The sequence below is a fragment of the Musca vetustissima genome, unplaced genomic scaffold (assembly GCF_032173495.1).
Source record: "Musca vetustissima isolate MV318-11 ecotype Yass unplaced genomic scaffold, APGP_CSIRO_Mvet_v1 utg20023, whole genome shotgun sequence".
Taxonomy (NCBI): domain Eukaryota; kingdom Metazoa; phylum Arthropoda; class Insecta; order Diptera; family Muscidae; genus Musca; species Musca vetustissima.
In genome coordinates, this window is record NW_026889658.1 from 82,974 (window position 1) to 109,968 (window position 26,995).

The 26,995-nt window shown below is 34.6% G+C and overlaps 1 protein-coding gene across 1 annotated transcript in view; it reads right to left on the reverse strand.

Annotated features, from left to right (window-relative positions):
- The window catches only part of LOC133337322 (bifunctional heparan sulfate N-deacetylase/N-sulfotransferase), a gene marked incomplete at its 5' end in the record, with an annotated part of 48,816 nt that overhangs the window by 15,391 nt on the left and 6,430 nt on the right, over positions 1-26,995 (reverse strand). Inside the window, one exon of the mRNA XM_061545556.1 lies at positions 3,909-5,778. Within this exon, the coding sequence (XP_061401540.1) occupies positions 3,909-5,778 (1,870 nt within the window). The remainder of the gene's footprint in view (positions 1-3,908; positions 5,779-26,995) is intronic.

Consider the following 26,995-nt stretch of genomic DNA (forward strand, 5'->3'; position numbering starts at 1 on the left):
TCCTAAAAAATTCTTAAATTATATATCTACCTACCTACTACGTTCGCAGAAAGTGTTACTTAATGACTCATTATCCAGCAATATCACTGTCTTATCGGGTTCCACAAGGTAGTCACTTAGGACCTCTTCTTTTTATTCTCTACATCAATGACCTTCCTTCCGTTATCCGTTTTTCAAAAATACTAATGTATGCTGATGATGTTAAGCTTTTCCGGCATATCGAATCTTCAAGTCATCATAATCTTTTACAGTTCGATTTGCATTCTTTGGCAAACTGGTGTAGCGCCAATGGCATGTTTTTAAATCTTAAAAAATGTAAGAAGCTATCAATATTCAGAATGCAACAAATCTGCATTGATTACCACATTGGTTCTTATAAGTTGGAAAATATTTCGTCTTTCGTAGATCTAGGAGTAATATTAGACCCTAAACTGAGGTTTAATCTCCATATAGAGTCTTGCATTAATAAAGCAAAATCTTTATTAGGATTAATTAAGCGCTGGTCCAAAGAATTTGATGATCCTTACGTTACAAAACGCCTATTTATTACTTTAGTTCGACCAACACTAGAGTATGGTTGTATTTTATGGAGCCCCTCCTACAAGTGTTATTCTGATAAAATAGAATCTGTCCAAACTCAATTTCTTTAGTTTACTTTGCGGGGTCTACAATGGGACCCATCTGTAAGGCTCCCCCCATAGGAAAGTCGCTTAATGTTAATAGATTTGCCTACCCTTGAAAGTAGACGTTTTATGCTAAGGGCGATTTTTATAATAAAATTGATACGTGGCTTAATCGATTCCTCTAATTTATTAAGTGAAATAAATTTCAATATTCCATCCCGTACTACCCGTAACTTCATCCCAATAAATTTACCGCTTGTAAGATCTAATTACGAACTTTGTGTGAAATATTTAACAATATATATAGTAGCTTATCACTGACTGAACCATTAGATATAATAAAAAAATTACTATTGCGTATGTAGCAGAGTGCCAGATGTGTAGTTTGTGTAGTTTTTAAATATTAGAGTGATTCTATATTTACTTTAATTATATATGTGTTTATTTATAGTAGTATATGCTGGCTGATAAAATATGTAGCCGGTCATCCCACCATTTACTAACCCCTCCATAGTCCGGACTATGGGGTTTCGCGTTCCCTTCGATATAGGGAGGTCGCCCCCACGGTCGGTTGGGGCGGGCGTGAGTGGCGTGGGACCGAAGGAAAAAAAGTGGAACGTTGCAAATTATTGAGATATTAACACGTTCGAAGACGTGAATGCTATAGCATTCAATTTTATGTTGAAGCATAATGATATAAATATATTTGGGAGGTAATCTAAGTTGAAATCAACGATAACCTATGAAATCAACGCTGCTAACGACACACAGTGTCACGACCGCGGCCAAAAATGGTCAAAACCAAGTACCACGGAGGACAAATTTTTTGATGAGGATTGATAGAAAATACTCCAATTAGAATAAATATGAAATTTTACATCGATATGTCGAGTAGTTTTGTCTCTACAAAGGTTCAAATCTGATAATTATTTATAAACTGATTTTTTACCATATTTTCGAAAAATGGGTGTGTTTTTCAGATGCTCAAATATTTGAATATTCAAATTAACGGTTATTATAAAAGTGTTTATTTTGGTTGCTGTGGATGTAAAAACTAGGATTCGCTTTAGTTTGTATGTTTATAGATATCATATGGTGTATACAGTCGTCCACACTTGTAGTACTTAGTTCATCAAATTTGTAAAACAAATTTTGAAATTAGTGGAGCAGAAAAAAAGTTTAAAAAAGGTTAGCTCTAATTTTTTTTATTTGAGTGGTGAAAAGTGTGTTATTTAAGGAATAAAAAAAATTAGCTGCGGAGTCCTGCGGTCCTAAGAGTTATTTTACTTTTTTGGTGACCACCTTATGAAAAAATATGGCATATTCACGAAATGGTTAGAAGTGAATGGTCAAATATGTTATGTATACAATTAAATAAGTTATTGGGGTCAAATAGGAAGGAGAATATGTATTCAGAACATAAAAAAATACAATATTTTACATAAAATTTGCAATTAAGTGGTAAAAACGTTATTCGAAGCGAAGATATGGGAGAATTGGTTTTTAAATATAGCTTTTAAATAAATTTTCAGTAAGTTTGAAGATTATACTTATTTATCAGATCATTTGAGACATAATCTTATAATCTAAATTTAGATGTCGCTCATGAATTACATTTGTGGAAAGTTCATACAGAAAAATTTTAGTTCATGGCATGGGATATGCAAAGTGCAGTACAATACCGTTTCAGCGACTTTCGCAAGATGCTAACAAGTCAATATTCAAATGCCAACAAATAATTAGTGGCAGCCCGAACTTTTGTTAAAGCCGAGTTAAATAAGGATATTTAGAATTTTATATTACAATCCGACCTTGTAATATCCTTAAACAGCCATAAAGTAAAGGCCCGAGATTATAACGTGGATAATACTAAATCGTACATTTGGGAAGACAATATTTTATATATATCTCTGAAAATTTTGTGAATGATAAAAAAGTAATTTATTAGTAACTAAAATACATCAAGTATTTTATTATAATAAAAATAAAACTACTATACTTAATTTAGCTGCATATAACGATTTTATAGTACAGGAAGTTACATTTTTAGGGACTTTTGGTATGGTAGGTACCTGAAATATGGGCCAACAACTAAATTACAGCACCTATTACTTTCTTCGCCCAAATTTGATGTAATTTGGAAGAAGACATGAAAATTTTCCTGCAATTTGGATGAATATAAAAAAAATTATAGGTCAAAAAAGCGGATTTTTCAAGACCCTTCGTATGGGAGGTATATCAAATCTTGGCCCAATCTACCCAGTTTTTGGTCCGTTGCTTTATAGGCATAAGTAAATGTAAATTGCCAATTTTCATTGAATTTGGTTGAATATTAAAGATTATATAGCCCAAAATAGTAAAATTTTCAAGACCCTTTGTATGGGAGGTATATCAAATCTTGGTCCGATCTACCCAGTTTTTGGTCAGTTGCTTTAGAGGCCTAATTAAATGTAAATTGCCAATTTTCATCGAATTTGTTTGAATATTAAAGATTTTATAGGCCAAAAAGGGTGACATTCTCAAGACCCATTGTATGGGAGGTATACGAAATCTTAGTCCGATCTATCCAATTTTTTGTCAGTGGCTCTTTAGGCCAATAATAAGCACATGTACCAAATTTCATTAACTTACGATAACTCCTTCTATTTTTGGCCACTGTTTATATGAACTCGCGACATAGTGCGACACAGTACATGTCAAATACAACTATAAAAGTTACAGCTAACAAATGTCTATCTTTCAAATGGAAATATCGGATGACCTAGGTTACTATTGGCAATACCAGAAATATTTCAATTTTATATCCTCAAACATCATTGATGTGTTGCTTTTGGTTTAGATACGATGTCATTCACCGAAGCACAAGTTCACCACCTTGCACCACATAACAAAAATACACTGCCACCCCCACTCCCGCTTTGGAGTTCATTCATTCATAGTCTCTCACATTTCTGTGTCATTCCTCTATTCATCAAAAAAATTGTTTCGTTTGCCTAAGCCCCCAACAACACAACAACAACAAGGCAGTCTGACATGTTTTCCTTTTCACTGAATTTGAAATATTTTTTCATTTTAGTTTCGTTTATAACGACAAACCTTCTTTTTACTTCGATAGATAATATGCCATGCTCAGAAAACAGTTGCAATAATAGAAATGATCAAATAGAAAGTAGTGTAGTTGGAACCGAGTCCTTTCAATGTGGGATTTCAAAATTTATGTGATATTAAATTTTGAAATCCCACATTGAAAGGACACGGTTCCGTGAATTTCCAATCAATTCTTACCTGATAAAAACTATAATTATTCGCTATCGCATCACCATGGGCCCTCTGATGCTGATACCACGAATAGGCCCTCTTAGCCGGCGATATTAAAATTGTTACAATTTTGGCATGTGGTAGCAAAGCATGCGCCCGCTTCGGTACCATTTCACCATCGAAGTACGTCGCACTCTTCTCGAACATGTAATGTGTTGTGGGCGCTACGGTGCTGGTGTTCGAATCGAAGGACGGAAAGAAATCCATGTACCAATCTAGGCCTCGGTAGTAGTTGTTGCCATTGAAAAATTGAATTTCTTCGTAAGTATCAGGGCTGGGAATATTACTAGCTATGCTCGAGTGCATGGACAGGAATGTGTAGAGGGCTGTGGTTCCAGTTTTCTGAGGCCCAATGACCAAAAATTTCGGCAATGAATCACAGTTTTTCGTTTTTGACCATATCTTGCGATGGCGGGGATCATCGCAGGGATTACCCCAGACTGGATCCACCTCCTCGGGATGCAGGCGGAAGTACATTTCGGCCAGTTGGATGGGCGGAGCGGAGGCCAACTTCAGATTGGTCCAACACTGTAGGAATTTGATAACAGATTGGAAGGTATATAAAGCTAAACGATCGGAACCATAGTTGGACATGTGCGTCATAAAAATGTTGATGGGATTATAAACAATGGTTTGAAATAGTTCACCACCCTGTATGGACTCGTCGAGTTTATCTCTTCCGCCGGGATAGCGATCGATGTACATAGTGTGCGTGAAAAGGCCACAGGTCTGTCTGGGCAACACCATGATATTGCGGTGAATGAAACCTCTTCGTAAACGGGCCGGTCGTAGATGGGGATACTCCTCCGTGGAAGTAACCTTTATACCCCAAACCTTCTTCCAGGCTTCATAGAGTATTTCATGGGCTGGATAGACACCAGAGTGATGCGGTGATATCGAATACCCTGAATCTGTGGGTATGTTATGTTCCTCGGCAAATGCATGGTTCAGCTGCATTTCCGAAATGAGCAATGTCAGGTTGTCGTACAGGTGGGGCTGCTGATGTTTCCACATGTGGGAGAACCACGTAAACTCTTGTACGTTTTGTAGCAGGAAATCATCACCTAAATTCTCTTCGCGGGTGCCATGGTGAAAATATTTCCCTGAGAAGCCTAAATTGAAACGAAAACCGGGAACCATTGCGGCTATGATTTTCTGCGTTGCTATCAGGGCACGGACATCATCTGGACGCAGACGTGTGCCCTTTTCACCGACAAAGATGTCATCGATATCCACCAGGATCATGCGTTCCAAATTAAGACTCAATTGCCCATGGCTTAAGTAGGAAAGGGCGTCCAGAAAGAGTAGACGATGGAGCCAAAATTTCAAATTACTACCGAAGAAAATACGCTTTATGCCATCGTATTGACCATGATCCTGCAGCACCGTTGTCAATGGCAAATGAACCTGGCCACCGGCATCCGATGGATAGTCTTGACTATTGCGCTGAGCCCATTCGATGGGTTCGTATGTGGAATGGTTGTGCTGAAATACAGTCCAATCATCTCCCGGTAAGGCACCCCATGATGTTTCGCCTGCACGCGTCAGGCGCAGTACTGGTGAGGCGGGATTTAAACTAGCATCTCTTAGCCTAAGGTTTGTATGTACAAAGAGGGGGAATCCCTTTAGTTGAGCAGCTACCAGTGTCTCTTCGCTGGGACTAACAAATCCCACAATGCCCACCGAATATTCACGGCAGTATTTATCCAACAGTTCTCGATTCCATTTATCCATGTGCAGATATTTGTCGAGATTTTCGAAGACAATAACACCATAACGTCCCTTGTCCAGATTTGTTAGCGAGGGAAGACTTTTGCCAGCTACTTCTATTTTGTACCTGTAAAGAAATGTAAATGTGTATTATTTTACGTGTTAATAGGATTTTCAATCGGAATTCACTAGTAGCGAATAAAAAAAATGTTAAATGATGTTGGAATATTAGGAATAAAACGGGGGTTTGAGTGGAAAGGTTTGTACTTTTCCTAATAAAATAATAATATTGGATGCCGTACGAACAGGTATTGAGATGTGGTATTACTGGCGGTATTTAATTGGAAGAATCGAACAAAGTCTAAACAATGACACCGAGATTATGGAAAGTTTAAGGCCTCTGAACTGTGATTTTCATTTAAAATTTTACAAAAATCAAAAAATCCCGACAACAATTGTTTATGAACAATGTAAATGATATACATTCATTCATTTATTTCTATGAATGCGAAGTATCAGTCCGCTATTATATTTTGATCTTACTCTCAGCCATTTTCCATTATCCGAACGTCAATGATTTAATAACTTTTCATATGCAGTTGTTACTCTTCTTCATCGGATGCTGTCAGTTGTAATAAAAGCTTCGTTTGGCATGGGGGCAGGCAACAGCTGTAGGAGCGAACAATCGCGCCCTCAACTGCAGCTGCCACAAAAATTTCATTTGGAGCCGTGAAAGATTTTTTAAACCGATTTATAGTCACTGTCGTTGGGTGTTAATAGTGAATTGTTCTCTTTTCTTCTTTCTCCTGTGTTTTCTTTGTTATTTTTGTATTTTTTAAGCTGCAATGCAATTTTGCCACATCAATTCCCATGTACACTGGTGGCCAAAACTAAAGCAACAAAATTGCAATTGCATTGGTTAATAAATGCCGCATAACTTTTTCAAAAAAAGAAAGATATCGTGATAGTTTTTTTTCAGTATTAAATCGTGTACTTTATTCACTTTTAAACAACAAAAGCAGTAATGCAAATTCACAATGAAATAAATAATATTTTATAGATATATGGGAATTTTCTCAAATTTTGCTTGGACAAAACTAAGGCAACTCTACAGTGGCCTATGTTTTTATTTTTACACCTATATCGATTCTTACAACGTTAACTAAGATCCAACGAGGCGTACAAAAATATTAAACTTCCCCACTATGGGGAAATGTTTTGTACGTCCGTATTACCAAAATACGTCGAGTCCATATCTCTTAGCGAGCTAAACAAAATCGAGAAATAAACTTTAAAAATTATAAAATGTGTCCAATAATTTTACAATATTCAACAAATGTCATATTTGAAATTTTTCCACTTTAAAAATTCGTACGTCGACGTATTTCGGTAAAATTCATATAAATACATGTGTTCTACTTTTGTGGTGAGAAACGTCGAACAAGCTAGTTGAATTTTAGGTAGGGCTGTTATAGATCATTTTTAAATAGATTTTATCACAATAACATGTGTCCGGTTTTCAATTTAGACTTACTGTCAAAAAATATATAAATGGGTAGGGGAAATAAATACATTACTCAAAAAAAAAAAAAAACAGCCAGTGATTGTGTAAAAAAAGTATCCCAAAATATATTTTGGAGAAATATTCCACAAATAAATCCGTAATTTCTTGAATTATAATTTGGTGTTATGCCACTAAATCGGTTGTGAACGTTCATCACGGGGAAGGTTGCAAAAAAAGATCAGTTCGTATCGTAAGACTTCAACGGAATGGATAAGAGGGTTATTGTTGGATATTACCTAAACAACAGAGCATGGACGAGCTATGGTAGCAGGTCTACATACCCAGAAACTATCAAGAAACCCATTTTATTTCTTAAAAACGGAAGGGAAAGCCAGAAGGCTTTCGCAAAAGCTCATAATAATTGGAATCCGTCTCAGTGGAAAAATATTATGTTCTGGGATGAATTAAAATTAAATATTAAAAGTTCAGATACAGAAGAAGAAAATATATATATTTTTTCATTCCCGGTTTCCCCGAAATTTTCACAACTTTTATAACTAAAAATATGAAGGGGTGCTAATGTTATAGTTTTTAATTAAACAATTATATTAATAATAAATGGGCGTTATACGTAGTGCAATAACATTTAAAAATAAAAATAGAGTATTTAGTATGGTAAGAGTATTTTAGTATGGTTTTTGCAACACATAGTATTGAACTGCGCCCAAACGAATGTCCAGGCAAAAATGGCAAAATATACCTTATTTTTACATATTTCAAAAACTATATGAAAAATGTTTTGGTTTTGTATTTGATATTCGATACCTTAAATAAATTCACCACTTTGTTAAAATATATAATAATAATGTGTTTCATAGTAAAACCAACCAATATAATTTAATTTCACTTCATTCCAATTCATTGAAATTACGTTTTTGTATATGTCTCACAAAAACTTTAGTTGCGATATAAATATGGCTTTTTGTAATAGCTGTGAAATTAAATGATCGATCGAAGCTTTTCGATCCTACAATGTTTTCAAGACAGCATCAACAATAATTTAAATTTATGGCATGATTCCAGGAAACCAAGCCTTCTATAGGACATTTAGAATAAATGTTTTGTGAAGTTCGCCTATCTGTCACAGTTGCTACAATTTGGGTTTCAAATAAACTTCCAGCAGTTTTTCATCAATCATTTTTTGAATTCTGAACATAACTATTATATAAATAAATCAGTTTTAAAATTAATATCTCCCACTTATACACACGTTAAAATATCGCCCAATTGAAGTTGTTGTATTATCGACAACAAATAATACAAGGGAAGGATCAACGGATTCATTCTGCGTATGCTCTTAGCATTGAAATTTTTAATTCTGTATTTATATTTTTTTAGAAATATTATTTCCAGTTTTCCAGGGAAATCCCGGGAATATTGACGTCAAAAAAAAATCGGAAAAATCCCGGGAATACCCCGGAGGGGAATTTCCGACCCCCTAGTTTTGGCGAAGCCAATAATGTGCCAATTTAATCTTCCATAGAAAATATATTTAAAAAAAATGCGTTTATATTTTGTTTTTTTTTTTCTTTTTAAATGAATAAATATCTGTATACTTCTGAAAAAAGTTTCACTATAACATTATTTTTAAAAAAAGTTACAGATTATTTATTCTGTTTGCAATTTGAGTTGCATTAGTTTTGGACACCAGTGTATACCCACCCATGTGATTTATTTTTAGGGTGGCTTTGGCAAGAAGCATCTACGATTTGTTTCCTTGTTTTATTGCGCTGTTTTTTGTATGTATGTATGTTTGTGTTTATATTTGTATACATCGCTTTTAATTCTTTAATGTGTATGTGACAAACTATTTTTTGTGTGTGTACACAAATATATTCAGTTTGTGAATACGTTATGAAATTGGGATGCTTTAGCTGCATTCTGAGAAATATTTGGAGGGGTTTTCAGAAATATACTAGCATATCCATGCTATTTCGGATATTGCGGAATACTGAATAACTGTAATAGTCAACACAGACACAGTTAATATGACTTAACAATTTACGTCAATGTTGCTGAGCGTGATGTTTATGCAATATGGAGTGTATATTGGTGGAAAAATTTTCTACGATGTCTCTATCTCACATGGCGATCTTGCATTATCATTTTAAGCCCTGCATTAATGTTCTGTGAAGAAAATTAGTTTTTGAGCCACCACTACAAAGTAGTCTTGTTATAACATTTTAGATTTCTATATAACCCGCTACGCCGTGTATGATATTTAGTAATAATTTCCATTGCAAAAATCTGTATACTAAATTTTAGATTTATAGTTCCAATCGTTAACGCGTAACTCGTTCCAACCCGTAACAATATTAAATATTTTTTAAGGCGAATTTTAAATATCCTTGCTTAGCACATGGTTACGAACAGACACCGAGATGCATGAAAATTTTTCAAAAAATTGTGAATCTGCCACAGCCATATATCATGATTTTATAGGAGATGGTTTACATAATCGTCGAACTGTGTATATAAACAAAATTTTTAAGCAATTGAAGATAGGCCTTTACATCTAGGGCTGAAAGTGTGCCTGGCCCTTACTTCTCTGAAAACGAAGATGGAACCTATGTCCTCGTCAATTCGAAGCGTTATGGTCATATGGTTACCGACTTTTTTGTTTGCTATGACAACACGGTCCCAGAATCCACACAGCTCGAGCCAATATGGCTTTACTGCAAGAGACATTTCCTGATCGTGTAATTTCTCTTCATATGATTTAATGCCTTTAGACTTAGTAATGGAGCTACGCGAAAGCCCTTGGTTATGCAGATAAACATTCAACACTTTTCATTCGTCAAGTTATGACTGAGAATCCGATATGTGTCAAAAAGAATCAAGGCTTACAACAGTTTGGCTGGAGATCATTTAAATGATATGGTGTTTCACACATAATATCAACGTTCAAACTTTATAATGAAAAATATATATCATGAAAAATGGATAACCCTGTATTAAGCAGCAGCATTTTTAATATGGTTTCAGGCATTTGCCACAAGGGGCCCATAAAATGACACATGTACATACATACACGTATGTATAAACATTTTGCATGCGTGCACAACACAGCACTCTGTTTTTTATTCCATATTAAAAACTTGACAATAGTAATGACTTGTGAATTGTTCTGTTTATGTGCGCAGGTTTTTGTTTGCAGCTTTATTCGTGTTGTAGGTTTTTTTTGTGCGGTTCATATCCATGAATCCGGCAGCTTTTTCTTTGACACCGGAGATGCTAGTGAGCATACGCACACATGTTGGTACACATATCTGCCAATGGATGCGTATGCAAACGAGAGAACTGTGTTTTGGGTCTGACATGCATGCATAGATGCATGCATGGCTGCATGCATACGGCGGAGTAGGCCGTGAAAGGATATCAAAACAGCAAAGCACAGGAAATAAAGCTAAACCAGTAGCAGCCAACCAACACCAGTACTGACCCACATAATCCGCTAAATGGAAAACAAGTTGCCGGCCACAAAAGAGTTTCATTTTTGCTAATCCATTTCACTTTTCGCTGTTATCCTTTTGGGGGCTTTATGAAATCCTACAAAACAAGCAACATTTGGCATAACAAAACCAAACCAAACAACGCCAAAGCCAAACATGAATATATCTACATGTTGGAGGATATGCAGATGTCAGGTTGAAAGTGACTAACACTGCATAATTCACAGTGACATACTGTGCAATAAATTTCCACATGTAGTAGACAGGTCAAATATATGAGATTTTTAAATAAATAGATATGAACATTGTTTAAACTAAAATCAAATTATATAAAGTATATGCCCGTTTGAAATTGAGAATTTCCAGTGAGCAGAACAGTTAGTCTGACTGGGCCGACCCTACACAACTACCACTGAACTCTAACATTCTAAGTTCTTATTTTGTAAGATTCAACTTATGTTAATTTTACCCAAATGTTTTGGTTCATTTGACCCGCTTAAAAAGTCATAATAAGTTGGCCTAGTCTCTCCAGCATGTAAAATTTGTGATGTTCGGTTTATAATTACGGCCTAGAAAAAAAGACAAAATTCCGTTTTGTTTCTTGTTATCCCTTAACAAAGGACACACATGTCTAGATCGACTCAGCAAGTCGAGGTATGACGATCGGTGCACTAAAAAGTGGGTCGTCGGAATGATGGTCGCCACTTCGGTCTAACGCGTCTAGCACCATCAAAATACTTAAAATGGGGGAACCATGTTCAAAATATGGTCCTACATTGATAATTTTCTACAAATATTGATTCACCTTCCAAGATCCAGGACCGCGGCAAAAAAACTTCAAAGTATCGTAGGCCAAAATGTTTTATGCAAATACGAGGGATACTATAAGCCTAGGTATACCAAATCTTTGCCTAACAGACATTTTGTGTAGTTTGCTGCAAAGAAATATTGAATCTGGCTCGTTTTTGATCAAACAAAAATTGTTCTTGGAAGAAACTTTTCGTTGGTCGTTACTTCGGCAAAACTGGATATATGGCGACTGTGCCGCACTGTGTGACCATCCGCTGTTCCACCTGACTTGCCTTTTCTATTACTGCAAATTAAGGGGAAAAATAACGAACTAGGAATGTCAGATAAAAGATCGTGAAATCGAACTTTTATGTTGGGGTTATGTCAAATATTATTCTCACTCCAAGAACCCAGAATGCCAAATTAAAACTTAAGGGATTTTCCTCGAATATATCGAGGGTATAAATACTTAGTTCTCCCTAACGTTTATAACATACAACACAGAGGGAGACTGTGGAAAATCCCAGGGATCACTATCTTACTTAGGACCTCAATTATGAATAACGAATCAAAAATATTCTAATTTCTACAAATAAATATGTGAACTTATTTAGAGAATATTTTGGCAAGCTTTGTGTACAACAATTTTGCACTCACATTTCCTCGCTTTTTTTGACAAAAAACAAATGTATTCCTTCAAAGAAAAAAAAACACCTCCACAATAGCTATCATTCATTGTTTGGCTGTGTTTTTGCAACCGTTTGCTTGACTACTGTTTCTGTAGCTAACAGCAGCCGACTTTTCCCACTCTTGATTGTGATCAGTTTTGCATTCCACTGTTTCTTTATTTCAAACACTCTTACCGACATTGGTGTAACAAAATTCGCATATGTATTTTCCAAATTATTTCGATGCAAAATAATATTATATTTAGCAACAAGTGTTAATACGAACAACAAGCCCAACCGAATGTTTACGATTTAAGAAATGAGACAAGACTTAACGAAGAAGAAGAAAGAAGGCTGTGGCCAGAAGACTATTCATATAATATACAAATTTTTTGTGTACTTGGACTGGATCGCCTAAATATATTTAAGTCATTGGTTCTAATATTCGCTTGTATGTTGGTTCTAATATTCGTTTGGATGTTGGATGTCATGATTGCGTAAGTGTCACACCTACTTTTTTATTCGTTTTATTCGTTGATCTTCTAAACATTATTGAGATCGTAGTTCAAGCCTCTGTAACTTTATTTTATGTTGGCTTTTTTTTCATAGGGAATATCAAGTAGTCGTTAAACGTTATTTTCAATTCTTCATAAACTGTTCAAAACCATTCCCCATTTTGAATGGTATTGAATAGTTTATAGTTTATTTTCAAAACATCGCACTACTGTGTGTTATCATCCGTTGGTCTCCATTTTGCAACCACATGTTTGTTTGAATTTTGCGACGAACAAGAGAACGATGAAGGCCCTACAATTGTTTTCTGTTTTTGCAATTCGCCAGCTTGCAATATTGATTTTTAGTTCGGTGACTGTGTGGTACCATCACCAATGTTGGGGATAATAACAAACACACAGTAAAGCGCAAAAAACCACCAAACAACTGACGAAAGTCAGAGATTCAATATGTCAACATTTTTTTCTTCTTTTTTTTGTCACATAATTCTGGAATTTGCTGAATTTCCCTCCTTTTTCTTCCCATTATGAAAATACGAGTTCAGATTGAAAATTTATCCTTTTAGTTATAGAGCAAAAAAAAATTATTCATGACGTGGATTTATGTGAAAATTTGAAGCAAAAGGCCTGAATTTTTTGCACTTTGTGCAACAAAAAGGACATGGATTTTTTGGAGCCAGAAACCAACAGCAAACTTTTCCCCATTAAACCAAATTTAAGTGTCCTTAGCCGAGAGGTGATGAATGACCCACCATTATGCCTCTCAACTATTTTCAAGCTATAAATCAGGGCGTCAGAAAGGAATAGATTCGATGGTCACAGTTTATGCGAATAAAGCTAAGTTTGTAGAGTAGCCAGCATCTCGATTGTTGCGCTTCATATATTTTTAGTTTTTTTTTTATTTTTTGTAAAAGGAAGAATTTAAAGAAAACAATATTGACAGCGTCATAGAGGAAAAAACATTTTTAAGTTACTAATTTAAATTGTAAATCCACCGACTCACATTTAGACACCTATGATACAAAAAAATTTCGCAAAACAATCAATCTGCCAATTTTAATAGTCCATTGATTGTTATTAGGACTCATAAGAATAATTCTAATTTTAATTAAAAAATTATATGATTTGCTTTGAGATATGTCTTGGGTAAGGATTGTGAAACACAGTATGATGATTACGATGCAGGTGAACTGGCAGCTGTGACTATCGCCTGAAAAGCACAACACAGTGAACGTTTAAATTCCAAAATACAGATTCATAAATTTACGATAGATTAACGGACCGAGCCAATTTTACTTTTTTCAAATTTGATAACCATATTTTTTTAAAACTTTTATATTAATTTTACATAAAATTTATTGGTCCTTTTAGGCCTAGGCAACATTCAAGTAGCACATGGACTATGAAACGAAGAGATTTCGACAAATTGTGGAGTAGAAATTGTAGATTCATAGGGACCACTTTCGACATCGATTAAGGTTTAATTTTTTTAAATGCTAAACCCTTTGGGGTTCGTTTGAGATCTACAAATTTTCAAAAAGTTTGGTTGGGGAATTTTTAAAGGAGTGGGTTAGGTTAATCGTTTTCGGTTCCTTTTCCTTTCCTTTTTATCTAATAGTACCTACTACCAAATCTACTTTAATATCTCAACACTACACACCAATTCTCATCGCAACACAAATCTAGCTCTATACTAATTTTGGTACCATTTAATACCTTTTGTACTCTTATAGTACTTATTTCCAGATCTAATTCCAAATTTCATCATTCCAGCTTCTTAATTTTACCCAATTTAGTACTAGAGGAGACTGGGGCACCTTCGGCACTTTTTGTTTAGAGTTCCATATCTCAGTACTTATTCAACAGATATAAAAACTTTATGGCTGATTATTGTCCTCTGATACTCAATGTTAAAAATTAGTACCAAAAACATATAATAAATTTGTAGTAGTTAAACATTTTTACAGTTTCTTAAGAAAAGTCAAATTTGCCGAATGTGCCCCTACCCGGGGTAGCTACGGCATATGAAGGGACACAATCGGCACCATAGTCATAGCCTGGTAATTATCACCGCTATCAGTCTGGTTGAAATTCAGATCCTGTAAAGGTTCTATTCTGTTTTAATATGCGACTCAATGTTTGACTTTTAAGGCTATATTTTCTAGCGGTGGACGTTGACGCCTCAAGGCCACACACACCATCAGAAATAGGGTTTTTTCTATCACATTTTCGTCAATACAAGCACGTTTGGTACTTGTTCTATACTTTCGAACCATATTAAAGGAATCTTTTTAAAGAAAAAACTCAAATCCATTCTAAGAAAATAATATAGCACTATCTGTATATGACCAAATTTGCCCCACTTTAAAATGCCGAATCTACCCCAAATGTACTTTTTATATTTTTTGTAATTTTTTTTTCTACCAATATTTTATATTTTTAATTATAATTATTACGATGAATGAACTACTTTTTAATACTACTGCCGTAAAATTTAAAAAGTTTTATACATGAAATTCTTACGAAATGGAATGGAAATGTTACAAAAACATCTATAAAAACACGAAAACCGTGCATCTAAATAACTTTATTAGCTAGAGATTTCAAACTTTGCGACAGTTATATATTTCGATATTCGATACCTATGTATCGAAACTAGTGATGTACGGTGAGAGCTTTATATCGGAAAAGCGATTGCCGAAGTTGCACCAGTCTCCCCTACTTACTACACATAAATATAAATGAAATATATATCCTAATTTCATAATTCCAGCTCAATCAAATTTCAAGTTTTTAACTCCATCCGTTGACATGCTACGAAATTGTACCAAATTGAGTACAGTTTAGTACTTTTCAGATGCTAATAGTTTGAATTTTCAAAAAAGGCTTTGCTACAATTATTCTACTCTGCATCAGTGACCCTCATTTCAAAATTAAGAGTTCTAGCTCTACTGGTTCGCCAAATAAAAATGATACCACATTTAGGACTTTTCATGCCGTTCTAGAAAAAAATTCCAAAAACCCAGCCTTATCTAACACCTTTGGGCCAAGAGTGACCCCAAATTTGAAGATTTCAGCTTCTGTGGTTTCGTGTGGGCGCTGATGAATTCTCAATCAGTCAGTCAGTCACATTACGCTTTTATTAGTATAGATTAGAGAAAGCCTTCACAAAATTCGTTGTGTGAAGTATGGTAACTGAACACTTATGCCTGGTTGATTTAAACTGATACAAATGTTGGTATTTTTTTAGTTTCGCTCTGTTGGACAGTATTTTTGATGTTCCGTCGTCTCCCTTTATCTTTGTGGGGTTTCTCAGCTCGAATATGTATTTGTTGTCTTCTGTAGTGATTTACAGTACACAAATCAGGAATGTGTGTGTTTGATAATTATAATACACGGAGGTAATATATTTTTATAGCATAGAAACATGTAAATATTTAATTTTATAGAAAAAAATTCAAATGACAATTTTTTCCATATATGAAAAAATTACCATATTCTGTTGAAACTATAAAATAGCTCCAATACATAAACGTACTTTTTCGAACATTCGGCTATTTTGTTATTTCTAATATCCTTTTTATGCGTATTCGCACTTAGCATTCGCAGGGAAGTTTTGTGGTACTCGTTGTTATTTATTCAAAATAAATGCAATCATTTTACGAAATAAATGTGAAAAATACGTGAATTAAAATGAAAAATAGCAAAACATTTTTCATCTGTTCATTGCCAGAATTAAAATGCAAGCAGCAGCAATAATATCGGTGGTGGTTCTGGTGGTGTTGGCGATGTTGTTGTTGTTGGTATCGGGTGCAGCAGTAGCAGCATTATTGCCCTCAGCTATGGAGCACACTAACAAGAGGAAGGAATACCATTGCCAAGCAGCAGTCAGCAGTCGAATGAACGAAAGAGCGAACAACTAACTAGTGCTGCATACATTTGTGCGCTTCAAAAGATAATTTGCATACAATGCATATTTTTAGGATGTTCTAAAAACACACTTACACTCAGGGGAAGAAAGGATGGACGGACGGACGGACGGACGGACGGGCGGACAGACAAACAAACAATCAAACGCAACACACATATATATCACACAATTTATTGTTACTCACGACCCAATGGAGAACCAAAAACAACCGCCCTCCACATCAACATCAGCATCTGTTGTACAATAACAACAATGAAATAATACATTCGAATATTTGTGTGAAAAAGAGGAAATACTCGTATATGTATGTATGCATGTATGTGAACACATCTGCATAACTTTAGTGTTCTAAATGCTGGAAATTGCCAACGAATATACAACCCATTCGACCCATTCACTAAGAAACGTTTTCTTCATTCTTAGTAACATTTCCATAAAATCAATTCGGGGTTTTTTTCCTTTACAGAAAAATACGCATATTTTTCATGCTAACGAGAAGAGAAACTAACACGAAAATTGTAATCATTCGAAGAATTTGTATGCAAAAGATAAGAACGCCAGCCGTTACTTGAAGTAAATAAATATCGGTTCAGAGCAATTCCAGGACCCGCAAACTTATGCAATAAGAGGAATCATATTGGACTCTGTAACAAAAATTTTTTATGATGCGAATAAATCTTGAAATATAATCTGAGAGTGCTACAAATGTGGGCACCATCCATCTGACATTTAAATTGGAAAGTTTGTGTTACGCTTTGATGTATGAGCATGTGTTGTTTACAATGACATGAATTTCACAGTTTTCACAATTTTCGACGTGGACAAGAATGCATACCCAGTATTTATTATATTGATTCACCGATACAACATCTTATAACCTATTTCCGGGTTTCTGTTATCAAATCGATACAAACTGGATAGTTTTATAATACTTTAAAAACTTGGGTATATACCTGAGCATTTATCCAAATACTGAGTAAAACCTATTTAACTTCCGAACCATGAGGTCTCTGGGCCCATGTTGTGATATAGCCTCCCGCTTTAAGGTATTTTTATATATTAGGTTGAAGAAAAAGAAATCCATTAGGCCGGTCGTCGAAAATGTCGATAAAATCGAAGAAATGATCGAAGTTGATCGGCATGTTAGGAGTCATAACATCGCCCAGGAGCTTAAAATTGACGCTGAATTCAAAAAGAAGCTCGATGTTTGGGTGCTACACCAATTAACAGAAAAAAAAATAGGATGGATCGAATTCCCATCTGCGAAGCCTTGGCCAAACGGAATGAGTTAGACCCATTTCTTAAACGGATGGTGACTGGATATAAGAAATGGATCACATACGATAACCCTGTGCGAAAACGATCATGGTCAAAGAGCGGTGAAGAACCTCACAAATTCTGATCTCTATCGTCAACAACTGGGCCGTTTGGAGATAGCAATTGACCAGAATTGGCCAAAAGGCAAGATGTTGTGGGAAGTTTTAATGCATCCGCCATATAGGCCGGACTTGGCAGCGGCATATAAATCACAAGAACTAAATCCGCGAAATTTAGAAGTTCCCAATAAATAAATTCATTCAATAAAATTTTTTGAAGTTTGATTTGATTTGAGTACCATTTAGTACATTTGTTCTCTTATATTACGTATTTCCAAAACAAGTTCCATACCTCAACACTACAAACCAATTCTGAGCGCAACAGAAAATATGGTATTATTTATTACCTTGTACTCTTGTTGTACTTATTTTCAAAACTATTTCTAAATTTCATGATTTAAGCTCCATAGGTTCTCCGAAGTCTTAATTTTACCAAATTTAGTGCCATTTACAACACAAAAATATTATTTCCCAATTTCAGGGTTCTAAGCCAATCCATTCATCCAACTCCAAATTGTACCAATTAGTACGCATATGTACGAATTTCCAAACTCTCTTCATATCCCGATCCTACGCTCCATCAGTAATCTTAATTCCACATATAAGGATTCTTGCTGTATGGGTTGATCTAACTAGTATCAAATTTAGTACCATTTAGTACACACTAATATAAATTTCAATAACTACCTCTCTAAATTGTACCAAATTTAGTACATATAAGAAGGAATTTCCAAAACTTCCTGCATAATCCAATCCTAATTTCAGGATTCTAGCCCTATCGGTAATCATAAATCCAAATTGTATCCAATTTGATACCAATTAGTACCCATAAGTACACATTTTCAAAACTATATCCATACCCCAATCCTACACAACAATAGTAATATTAATTTCCAATTTGAAGTTTCCACCTCTATCGGATCACCTAAATCCCAATTTAGTACACATAAGTACAAACTTGCATAACTACCGATATCACACAATTCAATAGAAAACTTTTTTCCAACCCTATCCATTCACCCAAATCCAAATTTGGTAACATTAAGTACACATTATTACGAAAATCTAAAATTTTCTACATACCCCAATCCTCCAACCCAAGAGTGATCTTATTTCCCATTTTTGTGTTCCAGTTGTATCGGTTCATCCAAATCCAAATTGTACCAAATATAGTACCATCCGTTTCTCCAAATTCAAACTGTACCAAATACAGTACCATCTGTTTCTCCCAATTCAAATTGTACCAAATTTTGTACAGTTTAGTACTTTTTGTATACATGAGAACACGCTTTCAATACTACCTCCTTATATCGACCTTACATCTCAACCTTGATTCGCAATCCAAATTTCAAGTTTTTAACTCTATCCGTTCACATGCTACACTTTAGTACTTTTCGGATTCTTTTACATTGAATTTCCAAATACTATTTGGTACATCTATACTACACTCCATCACTGACCCTCAGTGCAAATTTAAGAGTTCTAGCTTTGCCAATTCGTACCGTTTTAATACGAATTTTCAAAAACTCCAGCTTTATCTGACAACTTCGGCTAAGCGTGACATTCACCCGAAATTTCGAGATTCTAGTTTCAGCCGTTTCATCTGGACGTTGATGAATCGTTAAATCAATCAGTAAGTCAGTCAATCACTTTATTCTTTAATTAATATAGAACTGTATTTGTAACTTCGACATTCACTAATGGAAATAAATCGTTTGTCAATGGTTTTGTATAAACTTTCGACGTTTCTGTCTCTACGCATCTCAGAAGCCCCTATAAAAAGTAAATTGCTACTAAAATTCTGTTGACTATTTTATTTTTTATATATTTATTTAAGAGAACAACCACAACTACAGGCACTACCTTATCTATTCCGCATATTTTGTGACATTTTTCTTTGTTTCTCTCTCTCAAAAATTCCCACAAATATAAACAGGATGCTAGAGAGTTTACATTTCCGTTACGACTGCATCCTTACAAATGTTTTTACAAATTACAACAGTCGAATTATTAATGCTAATAAAATGAGAGGAGGGAGGGAGGAAGAACCCCAAAAACTGAAGCCGTACTTGAACAAAATTAAAATCGCATTGTAACCAAATTGAAACAACACAATTTTTACTCCTGCCAAAAAGCTAAAAGAATAAAAATGTTAAACAAACCATCATCAAAAGCCGAACAAAACAAATTTATGTAAATTTGTCATTCGCCAGAGTTACTAGTAGTAGCAATAAAAACAACAACAACAAGAACAGTGGCAGCAGACAACATTTGTTGTTGACAAATGGTAACGAATTCATAATTTAAATGTCTTTGTAGCCATAAAACATTGTCGTGGCAATGCCAGAGGCTGGCTGGCAGGCAGGCGGACTGGCACTGGAACATCTGGGACAAAGTCAAGTCACGACGACGAGCTGACAACAATTTTAGTGTTATTTTATTTCCTAGTCGAAATATTAAAAGCGGAACTAAAGAGCAACACACCCATCAACAGACATAATGACACAAAGAAAGAAAAATGAAAAAACAGATACACAGATTGACAGGAACACAAACATGTATGAGCATGCACATCAGTATCAAACATACCTTTGCTTTGCTGACTTTTTGCGTAAAGTCACTACCTATGTTGATGTGCTTTTTTGTTGTAGTTTTTTTGCTTGTGCGGCAAAAATAAACCATAATTTTTTTATTTTTCCTGATAAAACTTTAAAACTACAACTACGAACACCTGTTTTTGTGCAAACATCAAAATGTTGTTGAATTTTTAATAGTCATTTTCATTTTGTCACAATGTTTCAACTCTCTGCCAACATGCCAAAGGGTTATTGAAATGTCAATTTTCCAAAAAAAACATATATCGAAAATGAGTACTTCTGTAAATCTGTTTCTTGGAATCAATTTAAGTTTTTTTTTTATTTTCAATGTAAATGGTAGTTAACAATTGCAAATGACAAAGTTTAAGCCATGGATTGTTGATTACTGTACTGCATGTGCATGTTGTATGTTCTTGATAAATGTATTCAGAAACTCAGAAAAGATTTTTCCAATAAAACGATTTTCCAAGAACACGAGGGCAGAATATTGTCCACACTAACACATTAAAATATTTGTTATTGTATTTGTTTCAAATACACAATTTTCAAATTTATGTTTTTGACTTATTAAAATGTGAGAAAAATTGTAAAAACTTGTATTTAAAATTTTAAGGCAGAAAAACATTTTGTATTCAATGCAAATATGCTTGTTAATGATATATTTTTTCTATATAAAGATAGATTTGCTTCTGTTTTGCCAATCCCTATTGTATTTGTAACACATTTCGACTTTTTCTGAACTAATTTTTGCGAGAAATGTCCTAATTTTTTCGAATGAATGAAGGAATGAATGACAATTTTGAAAATATTTATACCCTACACAACTAGGTTGTCAGGGTATAATAGCTTTGTGCAGCCCCAAAAGTTTGTAACGCCGCGAAATATTGATCCTAGACCCACCTTCAAGTATACCGATCGTCATATCTCGACTAGCTGAGTCGATCTAGACATGTGTGTCCGTCCGTCCGTCTGTCCATTATAATTTGTAAACACGATACAGGCCACAGTTATGGGCCAATCTTCACGAAATTGTGCATGTAGGATGGGTTCTGGTCAATGAAGACCCCTATTGTTTTTGGAAAAGATCGGTTAATATTTAGAGTATGAAATGGACCAAAAACTTTATTTTTGTCGGTTTTTCTGGTCGCTTCAGAGGCCGCAATTATGGGCCAAACACCGCGAATTTTTGTATGGAGAAGGGGATCGGGCCAGAGAATAACCATGCATGTTTTCATAAAGATCGGTCAATATTTAGCGGGTCAAATGGGCCCTGACTTTTGTGTGAAATATGACAAAATTTGTATTCTATGGCATATATATTTACCCCTGAAGAACGTAGACTCGAGTAGTTAATAGTATATCCAAGAGGAGTGGTTGACCTTTAAATGGATACCTATTATATTGTCGTATGTCCTCGGATGTGGGAGTTACATTTAAATATTTACAGGTACTTACGTACTGAGATATTATTTAGTAACCCACTAGTATTAGTAATCACACTAGAAGGCGGAAATGTAGCGCTGATCGCTTTTAAATTTCTCATGAGGTTTCGGTTATGGTCAAGGACAACGCCTATAATTTGCGGTAATGATAATGTCGATCTATATGCCACAATTATAAGCAGAATGTTACACTGGAGAATGAATCTGGCCATCTAATTTGATGGGCTTTTGTAATGATCTGTCACTATTCAGCGGGTCAAGTCAACCAAGACCTTTCTGTGTAAAATGAAAAAATAATTTGATATTATGATATAAAACATAATTCGAAAAAGATGTCATGGCAAGAAATAGGAGCTATTGACCTCTAATCGGTTAAGAGGGTGCAAATAAATATAGATCTGCAGAAAGTTAGAGTTCCGTGGTAGTTGTGTAGGGTATCATATGGTCGGCCCCGTCCGACTATACTGCTCCGCTCACTGGTTTTTATTTTCAAATGTTTCATTTTTATCATTGTCTGTATGAGAGTTTTGACACACATCGACAGCCCATGGGACCTATTTTGGGCACTGCAGCTTTAAAAGAATTTACACACCTACATTAAATCCGAAGGTGGGGTCTATTGGCCAATTTATTTCAGTACTCTCCATTGTCGACATTTTCTGGAGTTTGGGCACGGGTTTTACCCGAATTGGGTGTTATTTGGCTTCGCACTGGGTTGAACAAATCCATACCAAAAATTATCGATATCGGTCCACTTTTGAGGATAGCCCACATATAAAGGAACTCGGCATTAGCTCCCATTTTTGTGCGATTCCAAAATAGTTCAACCAAGTCACAATGTCTGACCGATTGTGACAAAATTTTCCACAGAATACAGAATTATGTGCAGATCGACGGGTGTGAAATGTTGTTGAAATCGGTTAAGATTTAGAAATTTAGAGTTTCCAGATCGAAACATAATTTAACATGTGTTCATAACAGAGATGGAAGTTTCCAAAACACTTAACTTTTTTCTGTTTATACCGCTCTTTTTGTGCTAGGCTAAGAAGTTTCCGAACTGCGCTCGTAATTTAATAAAAAGGAACTTTAAAATTTGAATGCTACAGCATTTACGTCATCAATTTGCAATAGAATGAATACGAATGCTATAGCCTTCACGCCCACGAACTTGTTAATTTTCTTTTGTTATTGGAACAGCAAAACAAACATATGAAATTAATATCAGAAATAACAATATCCGCTAGAGGCCATACTTAATACCGAATCATGGTGTCTCATGAACCAAAAAAACATTTAATTTCCTTACCACACATCGAAACATGGGTTTGGTAACATATGCTAAAAATTTTTAAATTCTTTAAAACATGCTTATTTCTGACAACGGTCTCTAACTATCGTTTGATGCTACGGCATTTACAAAATATTTTGGTATTGAAGAAAATGTTTTACTTAGAAAATGTATTCACAATTTGTTTTACATTGATTTTTATATCGAAAACATTTTTTATTTCCCTAATAAAGAATATTATAGTTATTATGTTAAATGTCAGAATAACAGGTGTTATTTTATATTATGTATGTTGTTTTTATTTCATTTTTAATTTTTGTATTTTGATGTCCGATGTATGTATATATGTATATGTTTATTTACATAATATTCTGTCACGAGTCAGTTGATTGTTCTGTGTTGCTGAGAGAGAAAATCCAAATACATGTAAAGGTTATTAAAATATCGTTTTTTTTTCTAAAAAATCCAGAGTACATCCCTTACAGCTTTTAAATGACAGAACCTAAATTGTAAAACCTTAAATTGTATCCGTACACAAAATTATGATTTTTTTATTTTTTATATAAATATTAAAAAACAAATATATTCAACACAAATATCCTTTCTGCTACCAGACAAATTTTAACTATATTCGAAAGGAGAACAAATTTGTTCTAGTTTTGGCAAATTTCTTAATTTGTTCCCTCCGTTGTTTAATCAACCCCAAGGTCATAAAAGTTGACAACAAAGAATGTACCCGAAAAGTTTCTGTGAAAATTAGCATTATACTCAGTAGCAGTAGCAGCTAGAGATGCATACATAATTTACATACATGTGTATGAACATAATGAAGAAGTCGAGAACACACATTCAGTCACCACATATGGACCTAGATGTAATGTAGGACATTGTGCGACAATTATTAACATGTCACTTTGTGCATACAAAAGAATATTATTCCTTAGTTTGTAATAATAGAGTGGGTGGTAATGGGGGTTCAATATTTTTCAAAATATCTGAAAAACTTATGTAATAATTTGTAATTTGGGAGAAGACTTGGGAAAAATTGGACCCTATATAGTAAAATCAATTCATTGCTCTATTAGAAAACAAAGATGTTTCATTGATAAGAGAACCAATGGTTCTTCTAAGAAAAAATCAATTGTTCTTCTTTGAGAAAAAAAAATATTGCACATCTATGGTAAGTCCAACTTCTCATCTATTAAAAAACCTTCGCTTTTCTATAAGAAGACGAAATTCTCTTCAATCAATTGATCATCGACAGGAAGACAAATTTCTCTTTAATAAGAAAGATCCACACTGATCCCATCCTCCTCCTGCTCCATGTATTAGCCCGCCACTGTAACCCCCTGTGATTTTATTCGACTTATGTAATTGTGTGCGACACCAATTAAGGGAACGTTACACAAAGATGTAAAACATAATTAAAGCATAACGGGGACAACGAATACCCACCTAGAAGGTTGATGAAATCCTTAAGGATTGTACAATACAATCACGTGTTATTAACTGCTTGTGCGTGTATATGTGTCAGAATAACCTAATGAGCTCATATATGTATGTAGGTATACGCAATATGTTAATCGAAATTTCACACATTGATAAACATGGCACGTGACTTGTGAAATTTCACCAAACCACTTAAATAATATTGTGAAGTTGTGATAAGGCGCGGATGTTATAAAGCCGCCCATGTCGTTTGCTTTAATTTAAATTTATGACATGGAAAATTTAAAGATGTGCAGGATAGCTTAATAATGCCACAAACGTTTGAGTTAGCCTCCCTCCATTTGTGTGATATCTTTCGGGGTTTGTGTTTCAAACAATTGGCTTTCGGCGTTGATTTTTAGATCTTTCGTCTTCACAGTGGCTGTGATTTATCCACTCCTTTATCCACTCTTCCCACTTGTCGTATTTTTGGTTTGTTTGGAAGGTATACTCAAATAAAAAGCTGCATAATTTTCCGCCAGCTTATAATTTTCCAACCAATGTAGCAATAACTTTGGGACGGAACGTAACAAAAAATAACCCACACTTTTTTCTTTGTGTTTCTACCACACAATAATAACCTCCCATACGTCAACGTATCTGAATTTAGTGAAAACACACCCGATAACATTTGTATAGTGTAGTCGGCGGGTATAAAAGATAACAAGGCGACCATGAAAAATTTCGTAACAATTATAAGAGTGTAATATATAATGTTTGATTGGTGATGGTTGGGGTCACAGTGCCAAGGGGAGAACCCATATATACATGGAAGTGTGGATTCCTTCCTGTAATTATATAATTGATTTAATTCACCCACAACGAAACTGTCCTTCCCGACAAGACCAACGTAAACCAATGGTGTACTATATTGGAAATTTCACCATTTTGTCCCTAATTAAATGTTTACCACTATATACATGCCCTTGGTAACAAGACCTAATTGTACATATCACCATTTGCTTGCTTCCATTGGGTCGCATGAACAATTTTTTTTTCGTTCAGGTTTTCGGTGTTAGCTCGGTGGTAGCACAATTGGATAAATGGTGTTTTCACACAGCAATGGAGCTGAGCTGATTTTTTCAAAACTCTTCCATCACCCAATTCCGTTTCTAAAGGACGGATTTCGACTTTTGCTGAGCATAAAATTTGTGGCGTTCATTAAACAAAACTTTTTTAATTTTCATCCAAAGTTATCGAAGCGATTATAACAAATTAAAATGCCACAAGCAGAAAGATGGACAAAGGATTATTGCCAAGCCAAAAAATAGAGAAAAAAACAAACGAGAATATGGTGTGAATGTAAAACGATAATGAGAGTGGTTTCAAGTGGATACGTAATTTTCGCCAAACGCCAACTTAGAGAACTTTTTGTGAACAAAAAACAATTATTTGAATTATTTGGTGTAAAAATAAGAACAAACTTGTATAAATCCCCACTAGTCCAGTCACAGGCAACAGAAGATTTAAAAAAAAAATCGCCTTAGCCACTCTCCTTAACTCCTATACTCCGCAATCCTGGTAGAATACCAAAATAGCCGTCATATCCAAGCCCGGCAAGGACAACTACGAGGGCAGTTCGGAAACTTTTTAGTCTATCAATGAAAGAGAATAGTTAATTTTTCAAAAATATTTTTATTTTTCAATATAATATTTTACTGTTGCATATGAAGGAGCACATTCACCATATCAGTATGAATTTCTTGCCCCGATAAACCTTTTTTATGTAAATATTTAATGACAGCACGCATTTCTAACTTTTCTTTTCTAAAAAATTGCGGATGCGTCTTTTTGAACGCCTGTTTCTATATGAAAAAGTTGACCTAAACAAAATTTAACATATGTTCATAACAGCGATGGAAGATTCCAAACACTTAAATTTTCTCTTTATACAACGCTTTCTGTACTAGGCTAAGAAGTTTCCGAACTGCACTCATACAGCAATCTGCCAATAAGCCTGACCTCATTATGATGCATCATGGTTCGAAGCTCTTATATTGTCAACATTAAGTGTTGCCTGTCGCATTCAATTGTAATGTTGACATTTTTAAAATATATTAAAAATTATTAATTAGTACGATTTTACGTACGACCATGTGTTGTGTTGTTGCAGTGCACAATTTGTCAATAACTCAAAATAAAAAAACACGTCGTTTGGTGAAAAAAAAAACAAAAAACAAAAACAAAAAAATTTGAAAAAAACATACAATCCGGTGCTCGTCTTAAATGGATCGAAT